Source organism: Rhinopithecus bieti, unplaced genomic scaffold (assembly GCF_001698545.2).
Source record: "Rhinopithecus bieti isolate Rb0 unplaced genomic scaffold, ASM169854v2 scaffold_7683, whole genome shotgun sequence".
NCBI lineage: Eukaryota > Metazoa > Chordata > Mammalia > Primates > Cercopithecidae > Rhinopithecus > Rhinopithecus bieti.
The window spans coordinates 90,398-115,581 of NW_016805834.1; the positions used below are offsets into that span (position 1 = coordinate 90,398).

At 34.1% G+C, this 25,184-nt stretch overlaps 1 protein-coding gene across 4 annotated transcripts in view; it reads right to left on the reverse strand.

Moving 5' to 3' along the window:
* Positions 1-25,184, reverse strand: part of POT1 (protection of telomeres 1) — a 119,866-nt gene that overhangs the window by 12,060 nt on the left and 82,622 nt on the right. For 3 of the 4 annotated variants that reach the window (XR_001885953.1, XR_001885951.1, XR_001885952.1), the window contains 6 exons: positions 20,337-20,502; positions 19,206-19,285; positions 14,315-14,371; positions 10,694-10,850; positions 8,863-9,065; positions 3,325-3,460 (listed from right to left, as the gene is read on the reverse strand). Coding sequence is in view for 1 of the 4 variants with exons in the window: in XM_017873817.1 (XP_017729306.1) it covers positions 3,325-3,460; positions 8,863-9,065; positions 10,694-10,850; positions 14,315-14,371; positions 19,206-19,285; positions 20,333-20,502 (803 nt within the window). In the remaining 3 variants the exon portion in view is untranslated. Of the gene's footprint in view, positions 1-3,324; positions 3,461-8,862; positions 9,066-10,693; positions 10,851-14,314; positions 14,372-19,205; positions 19,286-20,332; positions 20,503-25,184 lie in introns of all 4 variants that reach the window. The other variant, XM_017873817.1, reaches the window with a different exon arrangement.

A 25,184-nucleotide genomic window follows, 5' to 3' on the forward strand; every position in this document is an offset into this window, starting at 1 on the left:
AAAAAAAAAAAAAAAAAAAAAAAAAAGGAGGGGGCCTTAAGGTGCAGGGAGACCCCCTGAAACTATTGCTACGGAATAAAAGATGAAATGCTCCTGATTACTATAAATACAAAATTGCATGCAGGATTGTGTAAAGACAATGCCAGGTTGGACTGCCAGAATAAGCCAACAGCGCGTGATGTGCTTCCCCCTGCAGAAAGCCTATGAATGAACATGCAGTCAGGGAGGTTTCACATCACCAAGATTCCTATCCCAGAAAAGCAGATGTTCATAGCTCTGGGAATGGAATGCGATCCTTGTGGGGAGCCTATAATCGGACACATGGTGGGGTGCCTGTCCATATGTATAAGACAGGGCTATAAACGCCCTCATCTTGCCGCGGCTCTTCTAGGCCTCTTTAGGGTTCATACTCCCTTCTGAGAATTTCTGGTCTAACCGGTTGTCTAACTTCACATCCTGTTCCTATGAACTGTTTGTAACCAGCTTTTGCTGCAACTGTTACTGCTGTTCCTGTTTTAAGGCTCTGTTAGAAATTACTGATGCACACACTATGTTGTAAATTCTTATCTCTATATACTGTACTTCTATTACAGATTTTAAGAATTACTTCATCTCCATGTGACCATCTCACCTCATAATCAAACGACCCTAAATCCCTCACTAACCTACCCCCGCCCTCACTAAACTTAATAATAAATGCTGGCATATTGCATTGTTGGCACCATGGGACCAGAAGGTGGTGACCCCCCTGGACCCAGCTTTCACTATCTCGTGTGTGTCTATTATTTCTCCACCTGCCGATCCGCCTGGGAACAAAGAGAGAGCCCCATTGCATTGTGGGCTGCTGGCCAGATCCCGCAATATTAGGGTTATTTTGTTAAGACTTCTAGTAAAAGAAGAAGTAGTATTTCAGAGTTTAAAATGAATATTTCCTTTCCTGGTTTAGACTCGTCATGGTGCCCAGTACTGGGAAGGCAAAATAGAGAGAAAGGGGAAAGAACAAAAGCTAGTGAGTGAGGATCTGCATGCAAAAAGAGAAAGCTCAGTGACTTAATATACAAGAAAAACAGAATTTTATGAGTTTTAATTTTTTAATTAATTGGTTTAACTAAAAATCATTTTATTTCAAAAAAGACAGACTCTCAGATCATAAGACTAATGAGAGAGGGAATTAGACACTGAATATATCAGAGTAAAAACAGTAACAACACAGAAATTTAAGTCAGTGGCATTCAGTTTTGCTTTATGGCTAAAATTTTATGATACATTGGAAGAACATAGGGCAATGCCTAATAGTGACTTTACCACACAATTAGGGAGGTATCATGCTTACAGTATAATATTTTTCAACCAGTATATAATTTTTCAATCAGGATTTGCACATTATGACAATGACTAATCATTGCTACAAATTTAGAAGTCGGAAAGAAAGAGGATGATAAAATATATGCTATAATCCAAGGTTTCTCAAATTAGAATATGTCCAGGGTCATTGCTTCATCAAGCAGTAGAGATTTTATCCCTATCCCCTCCTTCTAAATGTAGAAATCTGTTTGTAGCTCTAATGAATTCTTTTATATTCTAATTTTCAGTGGCAGCAAATTTGTGATTTAGTGGCTCAGAAATTTTGAAATTCAATCACTTAATTTTTACTAGGTTTGCAGCTCTGAATTTTTCTCTGTAACTGGTATCTAAATCCTCACTGTTAAAGAAAACAAGTGAGTACCAGCCTCTGGCTGAGGAATCAAAAGACGGCAGCCTTATGCCTCACACATTGTATGTACTCTCACTATATATGCTTATCAAAAGAACAGATACATGCCAGAAAAACCTATACATATAAGTTGATATACTGTAAGTTTCTGTTGAATAGTCACCAATGAAATAAAAGAATAAAATTACTCTTAAACAGTTTTAATTCCAAAATTTTCTCAGTTGAAAACACTAACACATATCTACAACCATCTGATCTTTGACAAACCTGACAAAAACAAGCAGTGGGGAAAGGATTCCCTATTTAATAAATGGTGTTTGGAAAACTGGATAGCCATATGCAGAAAACTGAATCTGGACCCCTTCCTCACACCTTATACAAAAATCAACTCAAGATAGATTAAAGACTTAAATGTAAGTTCTAAAACCATAAAATCCTAGAAGAAAACCTGGGCAATACCATTCAGGACATAGGCATGGGCAAAGACTTCATGTCTAAAACACTAAAAGCAATGGCAACAAAAGCCGAAATAGACAAATGGGACCTAATTAAACTAAAGAGCTCCTGAATGGTAAAAGAAACTATCATCAGAGTAAACAGGCAACCTATAGAATGGGAGGGGAGAGAAATGTTTGGCAAATCCATCTGACCAGAGTGTTAACATCTAGAACTCTACAAAAAGGAACACTTAGACAAATTTACAAGAACAAAAACACAATGACCCCATTCAAAAAAGATGGCAAAGGATCATGAATACGACACTCTCTTAAAAAGGAGACATTATCACGCAGCCAACAAATATATGAAAAACAGCTACTATACTGGTCATTAGGAGAAAAAGCAAATGCAAAACACAATGAGATACCATCTTCACGCCAGTTAGAACAGCAATCATTAAAACAGCAGGAAACCAAAACAGCAATGTAGGCAAGAAACTGTGGACGAACACCAGATGCTTTTTACAACTGTTTGGTGGGAGTGTAATTAGTTCACATCATTGTGAAAAAACAGTCACTGGCAATTCCTCAAGGATCTAGAACTAGAAATACACATTTGATTCAGCAATCCACATTACCTGGGTATATACCACACTAGGATTATAAATGATTCTACTAAAAACACACATGCACACGTATGTTTACTGCAGCACTATTCACAATAGCAAACACTTGTAACTAAGCCAAATGTCCATCAGTGATAGACTGGATTAAGAAAATGTGTCACATATATACCATGAAATACTATGCAGCCAAAAAAACGATGAGTTCATGTCCTTGTCAGGCATATGGATGAAGCCGGAAACCATCATTCTCAGCAAACTAACACAAGAACAGAAAACCAAATACCACATATTCTCACTCATAAGTGGGAGTTTAACAGTGAGAACACATGGAGACAGGGAGGGGAACATCACACACCAGGGCCTGTCATGGGGTGGGAGGCTAGGGGAAGGATAGCATTAGGAGAAATGCCTAATGTAGGTGACGGGTTGATGGGTGCAGCAAACCGCCATGGCAAGTATATATCTATGTAACAAACCTGCATGTTCTGTACATGATCCCAGAACTTAAAAGTATAATAAACAAAACAAAACAAAACAAAAAACATACCCGTAGTGACGTACTGTTCCTTGTATAAGAAATGGTGCTGAAAGGTCCAAAAGTTCCAGGTCTTCGTGGCCAGATCTCACAGGAATTACACTATTAAACTTGTTCGAGAGTTTGCAAATTTCACTGAGTGTACCTCCTTTTAAGAGAATAAATAAATCCTTCAAGTAGTGCAAATAAAATGTAGACAAATGTACAGTCCTATTAAATAACATGTGAGGTATAATAAAAGACTAAAGGAATCGACAGAAAAGACAATAAATGTATGTGAAAATATTAATTTGGAAATATACAATCCTATATACTGATTAAAAAAATCAATCCACAAAAATGCTTGGGTAAAATATAAAGCTTGCGAAATTTTAACTAATTTCTTAAATTTAAACAAATTGCTCTTTATGCCAGGAACACCTTGGTTCAAATAACCAAAAGAGGGAATACAAGCTAAAAGCCAGGTTATGATCAGATTCTCACTAATTTGCTATATACTAATTAATATCTGGGCAAATTTAGAGTTTAAACCTCAATTTTCTGGTCAATATTCCATTTAAATACAGATATGAGTGGTTCATGTAATATGAATTCACATATAAAATTTGTTCATTTTTCCTGGGAAAATTATCACACTTAATTCTATGACAGAGGAAGCATTCAAATGACCAAGCTGGCGGAGAAGTATTGCCTAGTGGCATGCCATTATTAGAAGGCAGTGTCCTTTTTACTTAGCTTATAATGCTTCCTCTCTCCAGGCAAAATGAATAGGATTTAAAAAAATACCTCTGTGTATTTCCTAAAATTTGGGTAGAATTTGTAATGTCAACATTCAATTATAAAGGAGAAGCACTTCTGGCATAGCAGAGTGAAGACATCCAAAGACACACTTGACAGTAACAGCAGTTAAGAATATCGGCAAAAACTGTAAAACCTTTTTTAGAACTCTGGAAATTACCAGAGGCCTTCAACAATCCAAGGAGTGTTTGCTCCAGAAAAAGGGCTGAATTTTGGCAAGAATGGTTGAGCTCTGTGGCATTTTAACTTGTCCTGTTCCCATCCTCCTTCCCCCAAGCTCTTGGTTACTGGAAGCTACAGTTCTGCTATGTCATATTGCAGTTAGATAGAAACCCTCATTATGCATGCTTAAAAACTCCAAACAATATTCCCTAAGCATGCTACTTAAAAGTTTCACAGTCCAAAAGTTAGTCTATCTTCTGGAGATGGACACCTAGCCCTGCTAAAGAAACTCCTGCCTACTGTTCAAAACTGCAATAGGTGACCATTCATCTATTCTCATAGCTCTCATAGAGAAAGAGAACTCTTTTCTCTCTGAGTTCCTCCCCAAAAATACTATTTCAAAGAATCTGGTGAGAGCTCATCTAGTCATTCACACTGTCCATTCACACAAGTTTGGCTCTGGCACATAAGCTGGACAACCTTGGTCAAGTTACTTAAACTCTAGTATAACAGTTTTCCCATTTGTAAAACTGAGAATAATGTTACTCTGTAAGGTCATTATAAAGATTAAATGAGTTAATATTTGTAAAGCACTTAGAGCCATGAGTGACTATTATTATCAATATTTTAGTGATTTCCTCTTAAGATAAAGTCCATGAAAGGAAATACTTTGTTGTGTTTGCTACATTATCACTAATGCCTAAATCAGTGCCTGGCACACAGTAGGCATTCAATAAACATGTGCTAAACAAATGAATAAGTACAAAGAAAGACATTTGCATGTATATATGTGCATATTAGGTTTCTCAAGGTTTGTATCTGGAGACATCCTAACTGAGAGCAATTTATTTGCAATCAGTAGAAATATTTAACATGGACTATGGAGACAGAAAGGCCTAAGTGTGAATTTTTTTGTGACATTTACTAGGTCTTTAACTTTGAGTACTTCACCTTTTTCTCTTGGTCTCAGTTTCCTCACCTGTTTAAAAAGGGGATACATCTAGCTTACAGAAGATTGTTATGAGAGTTAAAGATAAAATACTAAAGTAGGCAGTACAGTGCCTGACACATAGTATATTCAGTAAATTATGGGTAATAATAAATATTTTAATAAAATAATTTGGTGACATTAGAGTTCCATACAAATTATGTTTCAGAGGAAGTTAAATATTATGCAGTTTAAAATGTTAATAATAAATACTGTAAACAATTCTATACCCACAAGTTTGACACCTTAGATAAAATGGTTCCATTTCTTGAAAGGCATAATCTATCAAAATTCACACAAGGAGAAATATATCATCTGAATAGGTCTATGTCTATAGAGAAATTAAATCAATAATAATAATCTTGAAAAAAGTCACCAGGCTCAGATTGTTTCAATAGATAAGTCTACCCAAACACGGAAATGATACCAATTCTCTACTATGTATTCTGGAAAATGGAAGTAGAGGGGATGTTTCCTAATTCTTATGAGCCCAGCAATATTCTAACAGATAACCAAATACATTACAAGAACGAAAACCTATAGATCAACTTCTCTTATGAAAACACATACAAAAATACTCAAAAAGTATTTAAAAATTGAATCAAAAAAGAAAATAATTATTCACCATGACCAAATGAGATTCATTTTAGGTATGCAGGGCTGGTTAAACACCTCAAAATCAATTAATGTCATTTATCACATTAATAGGCTAAAGAAGAAAAATTATATGATCATATTAATAGATGCAACAGAAAAGCACTTGATAAAATTCAACATTATTAATAATAAAAATTCTCAGCAAACTAGGAATATTGGGGAGCTTCTTCAACTTGACAAAGAACATCGATAAAATAGCTATAGCTAAAATCACATTTAATGGTGACACTTTCCACCTAAGACTGAGATAAAAGCAAGAACATTCCCTCTCATTGCTCCTATTCAATATTGTACTGGAAGCCCTATCTAATGCAATAAGAAAAGGAAACAAAAGGTATACACACTAGGAAGGAAGAGATAAACTGTCTTTGTTTACAGGAAATTACAACAAAAAAATTCCTGAAATAATAAGCAATTATAGTAAAGGTAGAGGATAGAGGATTAAAAAAAAAATCAATTGCTTAACTATACATAAGCAATAAATAATCGGAGTTTGAATTTAATATTAGATAATTAGCACCAAAAAAGCTAACAAAATGTGATCTATATATTGTTGGATTTACAAGATTTATCTGAGTAAAACTATAAAACCCTAGTTAAAGAGATCTAAGAAGATCTACACAGATAGTCCATGTTCATTGTCAATAATATCAAGATGTTAGTTCTCCCTCTCCAGCTTGACTTATAGATTTATGGCAATCTTTTTTTTTTTTTTTTTTTGAGATGAAGTTTCGCTCTTGTTGCTCAGGCTGGAGTGCAACAGCGCGACCTCGGCTCACCGCAACCTCCGCCTCCTGGGTTCAAGCTATTCTACTGCCTCAGCCTCCTGAGTAGTTGAGATTACAGGTATGCGCCACCATGCCGGACTAATTTTGTATTTTTAGTAGAGATGGGATTTCTCCATGTTGGTCAGGCTGGTCTCGAACTCCCAACCTCAGGTCATCTGCCTGCCTCGGCCTCCCAAAGTGCTAGGATTACCGGAGTGAGCCACCGCGCCCAGCTGGCAATCTTAATAAAAATCCCAGCAAGTTATTTTTTGATATTGACAAACTACTTATAAAGTTTATATGGAAATGCAAAAGATTTACAATAGCCAACACAATATGGAAGACAAAGAAGAAAGTTGCAGGACCAACACTACACAATTTCAAGAATTACTGTATAGCTTTAGAAATAACAATGGTGTGAACAGAACAGAGAACACAGAAACAAATTCATAAAAATAAACCGGTTTGACAAAGAAGCACAGGTAATTCAATGGCGAAGGAATAGTCTTTTTAACAAACGGTACTGGAAAACTGGACATCTGCATGCAAAAAAAAATCTGGATACAGATCTTACACGTTTTACAGAAATTAACTGATACTGTTTTGTATGAGACTCTAATGGTGGGTACATGGTATTCTGCATTTGTCAAAGCATAAAGAACTGTAAAGCAAAACGAGTGAACCCTAATGTAAACTATGGTCACAATAAAATAGAGTCAACTGCATTAACTTGGCATGAATATCAGTGAATGCTACTGCAGGTGCTTAAAGTCTAAGAATGACTTTGTATTTATATCGTTTTCTTTGGTTCATCTCTAAGTCCAGGTCAGTTTTTGATTTTGTTACTTCCTAACCAGAATAGTGCCATACTTCAGTAAGATCCTAGTCCTTGGCTCAGGTTATAATACTTAGAAATATAAAATAAAAATAGCTCATATTTCTTATATTCCTTTTACATTTCAAAGTGCTTTTACATACATCCTCATTTTTTTAAAAAATAAGCCTTTTTTAAAAGAAGTTTTAGGTTCACAGCAAAATTAAGCAAAAGGTACAAAGTTTCCCTATGTCTCCTAGCCTCTTCCCCATTATCGACATCTTGCACCAGAGTGGTAAATTTAGTCAATCAAGAAACCTATTTTAACAAACCATTATCACTCAAAGTCCACTCTTTACATTACTAACAAACCATTATCACTCAAAGTCCACCGTTTACATTAGTAACAAACTATTATTACTCAAAGTCCACAGTTTACATTACTAACAAACCCATTATCACTCAAAGTCCAGTCTGTATTAGGATTCACTCTCGGTGTTGTACATTCTAGATTTTGTTTTTAAGACTTCATTTTTTTTTTTAAGGAGCAGTTTCAGGTTCACAGCAAAATTAAGAGGAAGGTATAGAGATTTTCCATATCCCCTGCTACCATACACGCTAGCCTCCTCCAGTATCAACATCCTCCACCAGAGTGGCACATTTGTTAAAAATGAACCTATACTGACACATAATCACTCAAAGTCTATAATTTACACAGAATTCCCTCATTTATTAAAAATAAAGCTAAATATTACTCTAATGCAAATTAAAGAAGGTATTTTCTTCTATTACAAAAGGTTACAAGGGAAGGAAAGCCTTAAGAAAACTCTAAACTTGCCATGAGAAAAAATTTACAGTACATATTTTAGATAAATTAGATAAAATTAGACAAAATGAAAAAACAAACATGACAAATTTCATTTAAAACTTGTCAAGTTATCTTTACTTGTTTCAATGGTCTCTTATTTGATTTTGATACAACAGATGACTTTTACCCTATTTCTATGAAACAACAGTGACATCCAGAGGCCAATAAAACAACGACGGTACATAAGCAATCAGCCTTTTATTATTACTTAACTAGACAGTCATGTTAGCATTGACAAAATAAAATGCAATCCAACAATATAGTTAAATGTTAACACTTGAGTCTGAAGTACAATTTCAAATGTACTTAAGATAAATTTATGTACGTGTGCATATATATATTTGAATACAGTTAACATATATATTCAATTTTGTAAAATTTAAACACTATTTTTACTTTATATGTTCTAGGTTGTCTGTAAAATATATTAAACAATAATTAATTAGGAAAACATGGAAAAGAGTATTCTAACAAAACAGTGACTTAAACATCTTACCTTCTATCAAAAGTAGACATTCATTTGAAAGTGGGAGAATACCATTATTTTTCACAAAATGAACTGCTACTTTTCGTCCTTTTGATTTTAGTGGTCCAGATTTTGAATCGTATAATGCTGTATTTTGAAGTTTGACATCTGGAGTTTTAGTTGCACCATCCTGCAAAATTATATCCAAATCACCCTCATGTGGAACTTCTTGCCTAAAATTATTGACAATGAAATGACAAAAATCAATTTTGGTATAAGCTTGAAGATTTCAATTTAACAAGTAATCAAATTAAAAAGTATCATTCTTATATGCAGATGAGTCAGTTACTTTTTCTTAAATTATCTAAATTATGGAGACAATTCACTTTGCAGAACAAATAACTTTTATTCAATAGATAAATATTTGGTATTTTGTGGGTAAGTATATCCCAATCATAATTACATTAATTACCAGTGATTTCCACACCTGGTTTTGTGATATAAAGTCACTTATAATTATTTCTAGTATCAATTTTTTTCTCCTCCGTAAGGAATGCTAAATTTCTCAGTAGGAGAAAAAAAATACAGTGGTCCCCTGTCTTCACTCCAGTTAAATATCCACTTACCACACTTAGGGAAAAGGGCACTTCTAAACTAATAATATTTCCAATTCTGTTTAATAATTAATAATTTTGAGAAGTCATATGGTTAAGTATCATGTAGCAAAAATGGCATCATTTGGCATCAAAAGGTGTATGGTTTTATTCTGGTTCTGTTGCTAATTAACTGTGTAACTTTAGTTTCTGTTAATTTCTGAGATAATGTCCTTATTTGTTTAAAAAATGATCGCAGAGAGTGGTTTTATTTTACAAAGCTGTATGATTTTACAAAATGCAATAAACCAAAATTTGATAATACTTGAAGAATTATCTAAAATCCTTATATATACATTTTAATTCCAATCACCATTTCAAGCTTAAATGGGTAAAACCGTTCCCTCACATTTTATTTAAAGAGATTTTAAAATAAAAAATTTCCTCAAACAGCATTATACTCAAATTTTGGAGGGGAAAATATATGTATATTAATGAACACTGATACTCACAATTTATAAGCACACAAATACATGGCGATGTACATATATATATATACACACATTGTAGCACATTTTAGTGAAAACTCAATTTATGGCATCCAAATGCATACAGCCATCAATTATCTATATTTTCCAAAACATCATCTTAGATATTCAGAGGAAAATAGGCAAATTGCAAAAAGATGAGGAGCTTTTAAAAATGATTTTCAGAATACGTCTCAAGCTGATTACGTAGTAAAAGGATTACAAAACAGTTATATACATTTATTCCATATTTATATAATCACTGATGTTCAGAGTAAAGGCACTGAGAAATTCTCAATTACTAAAGAAAATTTAAATTATATTTATCATATTCTAGTTATTAAGTAGGACAGAGGTTTACCAACAAGGCTCTCTGTATCACTTAATTAGATATTTCAAGTAATCACAACTCTTTCCAAAAATTTCAGTTAATAAAGGTTTATATTTAAGAAGATACTTCTGTGACAAATGAGTCTGTCCAAATATATTAATCATTTATTATTTCTCATTTGCCTTTATCAGAGTGACTAAGCTGAATTTTAGATCTGAAAATAGCACCCACTTTTATTACTATCAGAATAATTTATTCTCTAAGAATTTAGCATTTTACCTAAAAAATTTACCATTCTTGCAAAATATATTAACAATTTACCTATTCCTAAGACACAAAATTATACATATGTGCACATATATACACAAATAATTTGAAAACACATTTGTTTTATTATGGAAAATACTCACAGTAAATGACATTTAGGGCAATGAAGTTTAACAGACTGAAATAGTCTTCTGGGCTTATATGACCTCAATTTTGCTCGGATGCGATATTGTTGAGGAGCTTTTTGTTTCAAAATTGCACACAGGGGTGTCCTCTCCAAATATTGATGATCTGTAAGTACTGTCAAGAATTTTTATATATTAAATCAGAATAACAAGAATCATATTTATAACATGCATCCTTCTGAACCAAATATATACTATAAAATCTAATTAATTTAAGATCTATTAAGTGTCACTCCATGAAAGCAAGGGTTATATCCTTATTTCCTGATGTATATCCAGGGCCCGCTAGCATAGTGCCAGGCATACACTAGGCACTCAATAAATGTGTACTAAATAAACGCTGGATAATTTGGGGGAAGAAATAACTTAATTGCCTAGTAAGCATTCAAAAAAGTATTTTTATATGGGACTAATGGAAATCTGGCTAACAAAAAAAAAGCAAGGTTTATTTAGCTAAGAAAATAATATGCTAGGCAACCGTTTAAGTTCTAACTGGTGTCTGCCACAAAAGAATGTAACAAAACAAACACTTGCTAAATATTATTTGCAGGCTCTTGGATATTTCAAATTAGTTACTTTTTACAGAACCATCACTTATAAAATCAGATTAAGAATAGAAAAGGACATTAAGGGTGATATAACTGTCATGGGAGTGGCGTAGTAGTGGACAAGAGAAGAGGAAGTCTGGGAAGTTGGAAGGAGACAGTGGAGCAGGAGGGAGAGGAAAAGGAAGAGGAAGTTGAATCAAACTGGAAAAAAAAAGTCAGACAAAAGCATTAGGAGCAATTGCCTGGGAAATAGGTACAATAGGTCTCCTCAGCTACTTGTGGAAAGATGGCCTGGGATTGTAGTGATCAGTTTTTACTGGAAAAAAGTATAAAATTCCTGGTGACCCTTAGCTTAAGGCAACAGCTTGTTATACATTCTAGCTTAACACTTTCATGTGTTTTAGAAAACGAAAATGATGTACAAATCTTATTAACCTCAATGGCAAAGACAATTCCTTTCAGCTTTAATTCAGTGAAATTCTTGTTGAATTAGTTTTCCTTCAAGGAGCAAATGGCCAAGAGTTTACAGTGGAACATTTTGTTGTGGTGGCGATTTTTTTTTTTTTTTTTTTTTGGAGATGGAGTTTCGCTCTTGTTGTCCAGGCTGGAGTGCAATGGTGTGATCTCTGCTCACCACAACCTCTATCTCCCGGGTTCAAGTGAGTCTCCTGCCTCAGCCTCCTAAGTAACTGGGATTACAGGCATGCGCCACCACGCCCAGCTAATTTTTGTACTTCTAGTAGAGACAGGGTTTCTCCATGTTGGTCAGGTTGGCCTTGAACTCCCGTTCTCGGGTGATCTGCATGCCTCGGCCTCCCAAAGTGCTGGGATTACAGGCGTGAGTCACCACGCCTGGCTGGCGATTGTTTTAAAAAGACCATTGGCAGACCTGATCAATTTAGTGTAAATTGCTACACAGTGATAAGAGCAATTGCTTCAAACTCATATTTTAATCTAAAGTTTTTAACTTTCCATTTTAAAATGCTTTCAAACTTAAGGAAAATTGTAAAAACAATACAAAGACCTTCTGTATAATCTTCACCAAGATTCACCAATTGTTAACATTTTTGCACATTTATCGTTGTCACCATGTCTGTCTTTATCTGTCTCTCAACACGTAAATATTATTGAATCATTTGAGAATAACTACCAGACATTATGCCTCCTTTTCTCTAAATCCTCCAGTATGTATTTAAAAAGAAGACATTTTATTGACATAATTACAGGTAATTTTCAACATTAGAACATTTAACTGATTTATTACTATAATCAAATTAACAAACATTACTCAAATTTCTACAATTGTCCTCAAAATGTTCTTCGTAGCATTTATTTTGTTTTCAAGTCTAAGATCCAATTCTGGACCATATATTACATTTAATTCTCATGTCTCTTTAGACTTCTTTAATGTAAAATAAATCCTCAGTTTTTCTTTATCTTTCACGACACTGATATATTTGCACAGCTATTTACTCTGTAGAATAAACACCAAATTGGGTGTGTCTGGTTCTTCTTCAGGCTCAGGTTTAGCTTATGCATTTTTGGCAGGAATAATGCATACGTGATACTGTGTGCTTCTCAGTGCATCACATCAAGGGGCATACAAAGTGAGTGTTTTTATTACTGTAGACCTAAACTTTATTCAGCTGGTAAAGGTGGTATCCAATCACTTTTCTACTAAAACTTACCGTTTCCCCTTGAGTATATACTAGAGAAAATGTAAATATCTTATTTTTCATCATATATCTTGATAGTTTAGAATCCACAGATTCATAACTAACTCAACAATGACTACCATGGTTACAAAATGGTGACTTTTTTTTTAATTTCATCATCCCTTTCATATTTGTTATTTTACTTTAAGAAAGATATTTACTTTAAGAAAGATATTTCCACTTAACCCCATATATTTTATTTTTCCTTTATCATCATCAACATGGGCTCATGCATTCCTGCTTTACTCAATTAGTATTAATCCTATTTGTTTTGATGCTCAAATGTTCCCAGATTAGACATGTTCTATCCTAAGCCATTTGACCAGTTTCATCATTAACTGAGAACCTCCTTACTTTCTAGTACTACAAGGTTACTCCATACTAATTTTGTAATTCCCTTGTTCTAGTTCTGAAATCTGCTGTTTCACCAAGAGCTCCTTGAGAAATATTATTTATAAACCTAGATCTGTGCACTAGGTTTGCTTATGGCAACTGGAGTGCTGTTGCCTCTATGCCTTTTCATGGAGAGAGAGATAGGGTATATATGAACACACATTCATACTGACACACACACACACACACACTTATAATATAAATGAAAGTGTATGTATGTGAATATATATGTATCATATATATACACAGCTACATCTATTTCTGTATTTACCTAGGAAAACATGAGTACATAATGGCACCTCCAATTACAACACAACATTAAAAGCATTCATCAATCCTTTTCCCATTCGTATTTGTATCTTCTTCCTCCACTTTGAGAAATTAAAATTTAATAAATTTGTGCTTAAAAATATTTTTCTGAAAATTGTATTAGCTGATGTAACAAAAGGAGGAAGTACTTGATAGACACACTATCATTACTAACATTAAATTAAAATTTTGAGGCATATTGCAAGGAGCTCCTTTACGGTACTGTTTAATGCATCATGTGACACGATAACTCTTCATGTAACAGTTTAAAGATACGTGTCTTTACATTGCATATTTTAAGTCATGTAACCCTAACAGAGATACATGACTTAAAATACATCATGTATTTAATGCTTAAAATATATATCTGTTTTAAACATTAAGTCTGTTAGAGATATATGACTTAAAATATGCAATGTAAAGACTCGTATCTTTATGGGTTCTGTTTTGTGCCAATGGGACACGGTAGAAGAAGAAAGTTAAATATGGACATATTTTAGCTTTAAAGGATATGTGTTCTAGTATTAGAAAGAAATGGATTAGTTGGTAAGTGTAGAGGCAAACTTTATTACGCTCACTACTGTGCCCATATCAAAAACGATACATGGTCTTACTTGTAGCAGATAGTTGTTGACATCTTTCTACCTCATACAATGATACTGATCCAGAGCCTACAAAAAGGAAAAGGCAAAAGAATTAAGCCCATTACAACTTCAACGTAGAACTGAAAACAATGGAGCATTGCTGAGAGAAACTGAAGAAAATATAAATGAATAGTGAGATATGTCACATTCATGATTTAAAAGGCTCAATATTAAGATATCAATTCTCTCCAAATTAATCTGTAGATTCAGTATAATCCTTTCAAAATAGCAGAGACTGGGGTGGGCACAGTGGCTCACGCCTATAATCCCAACACTTCGGGAGACTGAGGTGGGTGGATCACTTGAGGTCAGGCGTTAGAGACCAGCCTGGTCAACATGGTGAAATCCCTTCTCTACTATAAATACAGAAATTAGCCAAGTGCCGTGCAGATGCCTGTAATCCCAGCTACTCAGGAGGCTGAGGCATGAGAATCGCTTGAACCCAGGAGGTGAAGGATGCAGTGAGCTCAGATTATGCCATTGCACTCCAGCCTGGGCAAGAGAACAAGACTCTGCCTCAAAACAACAACAACAAATAAATAGCAGAGGCTTTACTGTAGAAATTGCAAAGCAGATGCTATCACTTATGTGGAAGTACAGAAAATCTAGAATATTAAATAACATTTTATAAAATAAGAACAAAGTTGGAGAACAATGTACATAACTTCAAGACTTACTATAAACTTACAGTAATTTAAGACAACATGGTACTGGCATGAGGATTGAAAAATAGATCAACTGAATTAAATTAAATAGAGAGCCTGGAAATAAACCCACATTTACATTGTATTTTGATTTTTTTACTAAAGCAGCAAAGCAATGCAAGGAGAATGCAAAAGGTGATGCAATAATCGAAAATTTAGTATGGGGAAAATGCATACTTCACACTATACTAGTAAGCATTGAATGGGAAGACTAGACATAAGCCCACATTTATACTCGCTTGACTTTTGACAAAGACATTGAAGTCATCTAACAGGAAAAAGGAAACAAATAATGCCATAACAACTAGAAATTCCTATCTAAAGAAAAAATGTCTACCACATATCATGTGGCATTAAAAAGGAAACAAACTAGTGATATATGCAACAATGTGATTAAATCTCAAAAATATAGTATGTACAAAAGGATACATATGATTCAATTTTTTCAAAGCTCTAGAACTGCAAATCTAGAGGGATTTAGGTTACACGTTTATGTATTAGTCAAAACTCATGGAGTGGTTCATAAAATGGAAAGTTGTCCATTTCACTGCTAATTTTACCTCAAAAACAAAAAACTCTAAATACTCAACTCTAGCTAATTATGTTCATGCCACGGTGTTTAGAAAATGTACTTATGTCTGCAACTTACTTTGAAATGTGTAAAAAACAAATTAACGAATGAAGAGGCATATAAGCCAGGTGCGGTGGCTCACACCTGTAATCCCAGCACTTTGGGAGGCTGAGGCGGGTGGATTACCTAAGGTCAGGAGTTCGAGACCAGCCTGGCCAACATGGTGAAACCTTCTCTACTAAAAATACAAAAATTAGCTGGGCATGGTGGCAGGTACCTGTTATCCCAGCTACTTGGGAGGCTAAGGCAGAGAAGCTTGAACTCAGGAGGCAGAGGCTGCAGTGAGCCGAGATCGTGCCACTGACCTCCAGCATGGAGGACAAAGCAAGATTCCATCTCAAAAGAAAAAAAAAAAGAGGCATATAGAAATAAATGCACATGCGATGGAGCAAACAAAGTAAAATAGTTATTGGAGAGTCTAGCTGGTAGGTATTTGAGTATTCATTGTACAACTGTTTTAACTCTACCATGTACGAAAGTCTTTATTATGTTGAAAAAATACAGTGTAGAGGAAATAAAAGGGGAGATGGATAAAATAGTAAACTTATGAAATTTAATAGAATGATCAAATGAACATCAAAAATAGGACTTTAACAAGAAAGCAAAAGTAGTAGTCATAGCATTAAGGTTACAAAATGCTTTCTAAAAGAATTTAAGATTTTAAAATCTGTATTTTGTAATCACTTTAGCTTACACTCTATTATACATAACAGTACATTATGTTTTATAATTTATTTTATAAAGCATTACACACAAACATATCCTCAGTATTGCTAATAATTGGTATAAAAACCCAAGTCAAGAGGACTTGAATGAACATCTCAAGCTGGCATGGTATAATTTCAATAAATCTAATTTAGTAATTAATATTGGCCATTACAACATGAGATGGAAACAATGGCAGAAACCATAAAAGTAGTCAAATAAGAAAATGTGTAAAACATACATGGTTGCCCACAAACTGACAAAAATATAATTCAACAGAAAATCAGATAAAGGGTAAGAGCAAATAATCTGAGGAAGAGGGAATTAAAAACGTTCGTAAATATATAATAAGATTTTCAAGTTGCCAAGTAGTCAGGAAAATTAAGTAAGAAAACGCGTTTCACCTGCTGAACTGTCAAAAATTACATATAATGTTAACTTCCAATACTGTGAAGGTGTGAGGAAAGTACATTCTTCTATACTACTATTTGGATATAAATTCCTATGACCTTTGGTAAATAACCGGGCAGCATCTATTAAAAGACATGCATACCCTTAGATATATCAACCTCACTTTTAGGAGTTTGTTGTGGAGAAGTACAAACATGAAGTACGTATATTCAAGGATGTTTATTAAAGTATTATTTATAACAGCAAAAAACTGGTAACGATCTCAACGTCTATTAAATGAAAAATGAAAAACGTGTAACATTATTATTATGCAACTATAATGAATTTGAGTAATATGAATTAGCCCAGAAAAAAAGATCTATAATATATTGTTGAAGAAAGCAACTATTTATTATAGTGTGATTTCATTTTGGTAAAAATTTAAGAAAAAGAGAAGAGTCATATTGTTTATATATAGGTATACATGTTTGTATAAAGATGAAGTGATTGAAGGAATCACACTAAACTGTTAAATCTTACCTCAGGGAGTAGGGAATAAAGGCATAGTGAAAGCTATTCAACTAGATATTATAACACCTATTACAGTGTACTTTAAAACTAATGAAAGAATAATTCTAAAAGGAAAAAGAGATTGTGAAAACTATAATTACAAATTATATTGTCTCTAAGTGATTGTCATTTGAACTAAATCGGTTTCCTCATGGTAGTTCAAGTAATCATATACTAGGCCACAATGTTATCACGAAGGTGTTAGCATTTTAAAATAAGGAGAATTTTAAAACAGAGAGAATGAAGAAAATATATGTAAAGTATATACAAAAAAATCAAAAGGCCTGCATTTGAATTTGTCTTGCTTTGTCATCAGTTAACAGCTAACTAACTGTGGACAAACTATATGATATCCATCCATCAAAGCCTCAGTTTCCCATTGTTAAAAGGAGACAGAATAATTCATCTCATAGGAGTGCTGTTAGAATTAAATAATAATGCGGCCGGATGCAGTGGCCCACGCTTGTAATCCCAGCACTTTGGGAGGCCAAGGCAGGTGGATCACGAGGTCAGGAGATCGAGACCATCCTGGCTAACATGGTGAAACCCCGTCTCTACTAAAAATAAAAAAAAAAATTTAGCTGGGTGTGGTGGCAGGTGCCCGTAGTCCCAGCTTCTACTCGGGAGGCTGAGCCAGGAGAATGGCGTGAACCCAGGAGGCGGAGCTTGCAGTGAGCGGAGATCGAGCCACCTCACTCCAGCCTGGGTGACAGAGCAAAACTCCATCTCAACAAACAAACAAGCAAACAAACAAAAGAATTAAATAATAATGCCTGCAGGGACTTACATGCCTACCAAGAAATGTATGTTAATTTTCATGCTTATCATTATTGGGATGGAAAGAGACTAAATCTCATAAAATGATTCTTTGGATCACAGCAGGGTAGGAGTTAGGTAGAAAATAAAACAAAACAAAAACAAAGAAACGTGACCTAGATTCCAGGTCCCAAAATGCAGATGTAGAAATTCAGATAGGCCAGGCGTGGTGGCTCACACCTGTAATTCCAGAATTTTGGGAGGCTAAGGCAGGAGGACTGTTTGAGACCAGGAGACCAGGAGGTTGAGACAAGCCTGGACAATATATAGTGAGATCCTGTTGCTACCAAAAATAAAAAATTAAAAGAGTAAAAAAAGCCAGGCGTGTTGGCATGTGCAGGACTACAAGTCCTTGCTACTCAGGAGGCTGAGGCAGGAGGATATCACTTGAGCCCAGGAGTTTGAAGCTGCAGTGAGCTATGATCCTGCTACTGCATTCCAGCGTGGTCGCCAGAGCAAGACAATGTTTCTTAAACAAACAAAAACCCAGAAATTGAGACAAAGTGGTAAAGGAAAAAACAATGCACACTGAAAGCTTTCAAGTTCAGATTTGACTAGTCATCTATTCAAGTAGACAATATTAGAAGGACATATTCCACTGTTTGTTAATATTTTGTATTTAGATACCTGCTTAATTCAATAAAGACTAGAAACTATGTATACATCTAACATATGTATGAGCAAAAAAAAGTATTTAGGCTATGTGAAATAAGTGGCAAAAACAATCTTTGTTCCCTTTAAAAACTGACAAGCAAAACAGTTGTCTATGAAATCAATACAGATTTTCTTGTGAATACAAACACATGTCATGTATATATCATAATCAAGTAATCACTACCACCCAATTTGAAAATGTAATTACATAATTTAGGAAGAAACCATGTTTACTTTTTGGTATAGGACACAGATAAAGATTTTAGTATGTTCCTTTACTACACGAAAGTTTTAATAAGAGAGACAAAGAAAAGACATTAAAAATAATTATGTTGATAAAGCTATTTTATTTAGCAAGAACTAAACTGTCAATGTTAAAGGTTGTCCTTACTTGGAAAGCTGTCATCAGGTTCTGATTGACAGATAACATCTGAATGCTGATTGGCTGTCAAATTTGCAGATTCTAAATCCCTATAATTGAAAGAATACGATTTCAAATTGCATAAAACAAAGTCAATATAGTAAATTTAGCTGTACTCACAAAATCCAGAAATTCATTGAAATTATATATAAAATTTTGTGTGTATAAACATTCTTCAGTAAAGGATCTGTTGCTTTCATCAGATTTTCTGAGGGTTCAAATTAAAAAGCTGAGTTTAGAAAGATACAAGTGAAACAGGGCAATGACGAAATAATACAAACAAAAATAAACTGGGAATTTAACGGATGGCATTCTGGGTCAGAACAATCTAACTCTAGATTCAAGAAGCTAAATACTATGTTGCTATATATGGCAATGATATTAAAATCAGTGAAACTGATATAAAAGTAATAAAACAGAAGCTAATTTAAAGTCACACTGATTTCAATGAATTAAAATTTAGACAAAATTTATTTAAATTTACTGAACAGTATGTTTTCTCTTTGAAGATATGAAGATTTTTTAAATTTCTAGAATATTGACCAAAATGCTTCTGCACACAGTACTCACTAGGAATACCTTGGGAAAAAGAGATCTAAATATATAGCAGGTTTAAGATACTACTGACTTTCTGGCACATGTAAAAGTTTTAAAAATGTTTTTAAAAAGTTTAAGAGGGAGTGATACACCAAAACATGTGTTATCTATTTAATCAGTGGCACTTCGGAAATATATTTTTTCATGAAAGAATTAAATATTTTTGGAATCTTAGATATGTATCAAATTTTCTAAACTTTAGCTAAGGTCTAGTTTCCACTGTATGTTGCTGTACTTGGAGAGTGTAGTAAATGATAGAAAAGAAGCAAGAGTGTAAAAGCCAGATTCTAACAGTTGGAAAACTTCAACTATAACCCTGGCTCTGCTACTACTTAGCTATATGAGCCTGTAATCACTTGATTTGTTTCATTCGGCTCATCTGTTTAAAAACATGGCGAACGGCACAAAAGGCTAGGGAACCTATAAGAAACCCCAGAAACAATATTATCTTAGAAATCGGCTTTATCAATACCTTATTTACATTTTCTAAAATTAAAAGCTTACTTTTCAGTTGATCCACATCAGAGTTACTTTCTGGCAAGACCCTGATTCCCCGACCGTAACTGGTACCTCCATGAAGATGAAACTCTAAACTTAACATTGTCTGATTCTCTGAATTCATTGATTGAAGTTTGGTATGAAGGCTATAGATTCTAAGAAAGCTTCCAACCTAAAAATAGATCATTTGTTATTTAGAAAGTGGGGAAAATAAAACTTTAATAACCAATATGGGGCAATGAGGGCACTGACCAATCAGGAAATATACTAAAGTATCTGCAAAGTATGCTATACGAGTATGGTTGAGTAACAGCTGCATGGAAACTGTATCAAAACTAAATATATGGACATGTGCATGCCTACGCATGTATGCACACACATACATATACACACACATTCAACCGTAAGAGATATTTTCATTTCAGACATATTAAAATGTGAAAAAAAAACTGTCTTAGCATCAATAAAATATAATGGTTAAGAAACCCATTACCTAAATGGAATTCAAGCCCTCTATTTGACTAAGGTTTCTGAAAATGCCTTGCTTTAACCAGTTTAAGGCTTAATTAAATATGATCCCTAAGATATTGTCATTATGAGAATACTAAGAAGAAATTTTAAATGTGGTACTATCAGAAAATAATACACATCTTCCATCTTACAAGTTCTATGGAAAGAAAACTTTTGCATTTGTCCCTGTACCACCACAGTGTGAAACACTCTGTGAGTTCAAACATGAGTTATCAGAGTTTTGAAATAAATGTTCCATAGTTAATCTCAGATGTTTTGCTAAACTTGGTCTACAAATGTCTTTAATTATAGACCACTGAGATTTTTCTTTTAATGGAGATGTCAAATGAGAGAGATGCAGAATGCTATTCAAAGATATTTAGCTACCTAAAAGAAGCTACATAACCTAAATCACATTTATATTTATGAAGAAAAATTTAGAAGCAAAAGGAGTTACAAACAAGGAAATTTAATTCATTTGTATAAAAATAGCACTCCTGACTATTGGGTGACTACAGGGATACCACTTTTTTTTCCCCCCACAAGTTCAGGATTGAATAACAGACATCTGAAATAACAAAAAAAAAGCAATATAGGTTAAATATTCTTTATCTGAAATACTTGAAACCAGAAGTGTTTCAGATTTCAGATGTTTATGGATTTTGGAATATCTGCATATACATAATGAGGCATCTTAGGGATGAGATCCAAGTCTAAACATGAAATTCATTTATGTTTCACATATATGTCACGCACATAACCTGAAGGCGATTTTCTATATATCTTCAACTATTTTGTGCATGGCACAAAGTTTTTGTACACTGAATAATCGGAAAGCAAAGGGGTCACTATCTTATACCGGCAGTCAAAAAGGTTTGCATTTAGAATTCTGGACTTTTAGATCATGGAGGTTCAATCCCATAAAGGGAAACATTTAAAAAAAAAAAAAAAAAAGATGAGTAGCAAATCAATTCTGCTTATTGTAGCTTCTCTTAATTTTATTTCCCCTCATTACTCTTTATTTCTGATGGAGGAGAGGATACCAGCAAAGGGAAGTAAGGAGAACAACCCACTCTCCCCAGCGTGCTACTCCTTCATCTAGGGATCTTTTTTCCCCCCATCCAATCCATTGGTTTTTTATGAAGGAGCAGAATAAATACAACCTCTCTTCCTTTGACCTCTTTTCGCTGACATCTGTATCAAGCCCAGGGAGTAGTATACAGAAAGTTAAAAGAAGAAAGCACCACGAAAAGAAACAACAATTTTCCCCCATCAGTCTCCGAAAGTGCGATATTTGGCAAAAAACATAAAATTCTAGTTTTATCTCCTTTTTTTTGACTTATTTTGTGATTCTTTTAAAAATATGTTTGTTATATATGTATATATACCAATATATTAGTATAGCACGTGTATTATGATCTAAAAGGATTTTGAAAGAAGGCCCTAACATGTGGGAGAAGACTTCCTCATACAAAAAACTTTGATACTACAACAAATGATAATTTCTCCCAATTAAAATTAAATTCTATGCCAATTCAATCAAATTCCAGGAAGGCTTTCGCGTGGAATTGAAAAAGCCCATCCAAATGTATATAAAGAACCCTAGGTCCCCTCTAATTTTTAAAGAATATGGAAAAAGAAAGGGGTGGCCCTTACCTCATCAAAAAATACATAAGAAAAGGATAATAAAAACCATAGGTGGTACATCAAACCTACCATCAATGGAGACAGAGTGACTTGGGGGCAAAAAAAAAAAAAAAAAAAAAAAACAAGAGCAGGCAGGGGCTCAAAGTTTGGGCATCGGTTTTATTTCCTAAAACTAAAAGTGTCCTGAAATAATGTGGCCAAAACATTTAAAATAAGGTGGAACACACCGGGTTGTTTATATACTATCTGTTACTACAGTATTTTTTATATAACCAAATTCCCTGAGGCCCAAGCATACAAGTTTTTATTCCCAACATAAAGATAAGTTTGTTATTATCAAAAATCCTTTATGGAGGCCAAAGTATTGTATTTTTTTAAAAAGCTTGACTAAAAATAACTACGAAATGTGGCCAGATGCCTTCTATTATAAAAACAAGTCATTGGTTAATCTTGGTTCAGTATTAGAATCCCAAAAATACAAATGAAACATCACCAAAAAATTTATTAAAAATATAGTTTTAAAAAATGATGATAGATGTCATTTAAATACAGAACAGTAAAAAAAAAAAAAAAAAAAGTAAGTAATAATGGCTAGTAAAAAGACTATCCCTTTAGAAATAATCAACCGAGTCCTCATAAACTGTCAAGAATTTCTCTTTAGGTTTATTATTTTAATTCCCTGAATATGTCTCAAAATAGCCAATCAAATCACAGTTGTTGAACTATTGAAGGCCAAAACATAATTATGACCATGTATATTTTATAAGTAACAATTGTCTCTGGTTAAGAGTAGGGATTTAGAAAGTAAAGCTTTAGTTTCTAGACAAAATATTTGAAATCTCAGTTTACGTGACTCGATCTGTGTAAAATGTTTAAGGGAATGACATAACAAAAAGCGAGATTCAGAAAATAGTTAAGGGCAATTCAGGTACTAAAATGTATTGCTTGTAGATGATGATTGTATTATATCCTATAATTGCATTATACTGTCCTCTTTATTAAAATAGAAACACATTTTTTTTTCCTGCTCCTATACAACAAAAGTCTTTCGCACTGGTTCCAGGTATTTTTATAAAATGTAATTTTAAACAGTTGTCTTGAAAGTACCAAGAAGAATTCATTTATATCAATGTCATGTGAGTGAAGAGTTCCTAAATCAAGAAGAAATGTTACAGAGGTTGTCAGAAAACAAATAAATGTGATGTCAATGTGTATTAAATAAAAATCTAAAGTTATGTACACAGAGAAAAATCATTTTCATTTTATATTGCATTGCAGACAAGTAATATAATGCCATGATATCTTTACAGAAAACACAGTGCCATATATTTTCTTAATTATGTGTGCTCATATCACCCTCTAGTGGGCAAAATAAAGCAGACCATAAAAAAGGAAAAAAGAATCTGAAAAAAAATCCACAGCATTCACAGATTCATTCATTCAGCAGCAGCTCTTACTTACTTCATCCTCACTACAGGGAAAACACTGTGATAGGTGCTGTTCAGAACTAAGACAAGAAAAGCAGGAAAAGCAGAAACAGAAAGACCTGTGTTGGAAGACTTATGTTTGGAAGCAGTATAGGGAAAGAGAAGAGAATTAAATGGCAAAGGAAGGTATGTAGAGTGTGGAACTAAGGTAAATCTAACATGTAAATTCATTTTGTTTATGAAAGAACTATATGAAAAAACCTCCAGAACTGAACTTATCATTATATTTAATTTTGAAATAAACTAATCAATGTAGATAATATCTTTCAGGGAAATAACGTCAAAAATACATCCTCAACAGTCAGTGTTTTCTGATATGTCACAGAGGTATGTGCATGTATATATACACACTTACAGAGGACAAAATACAGTCACTATTTTCCTGGATCCTGGATTTAATCTAATTTATTGATTTGAGTTGGGTAAACTTGTTTTGTTCTGTTTTTTTTTCTGTAACCCAGAACAGTGTTGATGGTGAACTTATTTGTAATACAATGTAGAATGGACATATTTGCTACTCCATGGCCACTCATTTATAAAGGGAAATTGGGCACTGAAATTCAGGTCTTCACTCTTCTTTTAACTTCCTATAAGTAGACTAGAAGGTATTTGTGATGTAGATCCCTTCCATTTAATGCTTTAAAGGATTAGCTCTGCAAAGAGACATTGTGGATTCAAACACTGGCTTCATCCAGATAGGGACAGGAGGCAGGGAAATTCTAGGTAGAAGAGGGCAGATCCCCAGCAAGGCCCCTGCTCTCAAGCTGAAAAGCCTGATACCACAGCCCAAAGTGAGAACTTACATTCCTGTTTTCCTGCTCAAATGCTGCCTTTTCCAAAACTACCCATGGCCCACCCCACCTGCTATCCTGTGCCCATAAAAACTCCAGGCTCAGCCAGCAGAGGGAAGAGAGGCAGCTGGCCATCAGAGACTATGGCTGGATGTCAGAGAGAAGCAGCTTGACTTCAGAGGGACAGCCTGATGGTGTAACCTGGGAGAAGAATCTGGCCCTAGAGGGCTAGACTTCAGGGTAAGACTACCTTCCTGCTCCATCCCCTTTTGACCTCCCCTTTCCACTGAGCCACTTTCACCAGTAATAAAATCCCCTGCATTTACCATCTTCAATTTATTCTTGAGAACTCATTCCTCCCGGATGCTAGACAAGAGCTCGGGTGCCGCAAGTGTGGTGCGAAAGGCAGTCACAGTTAC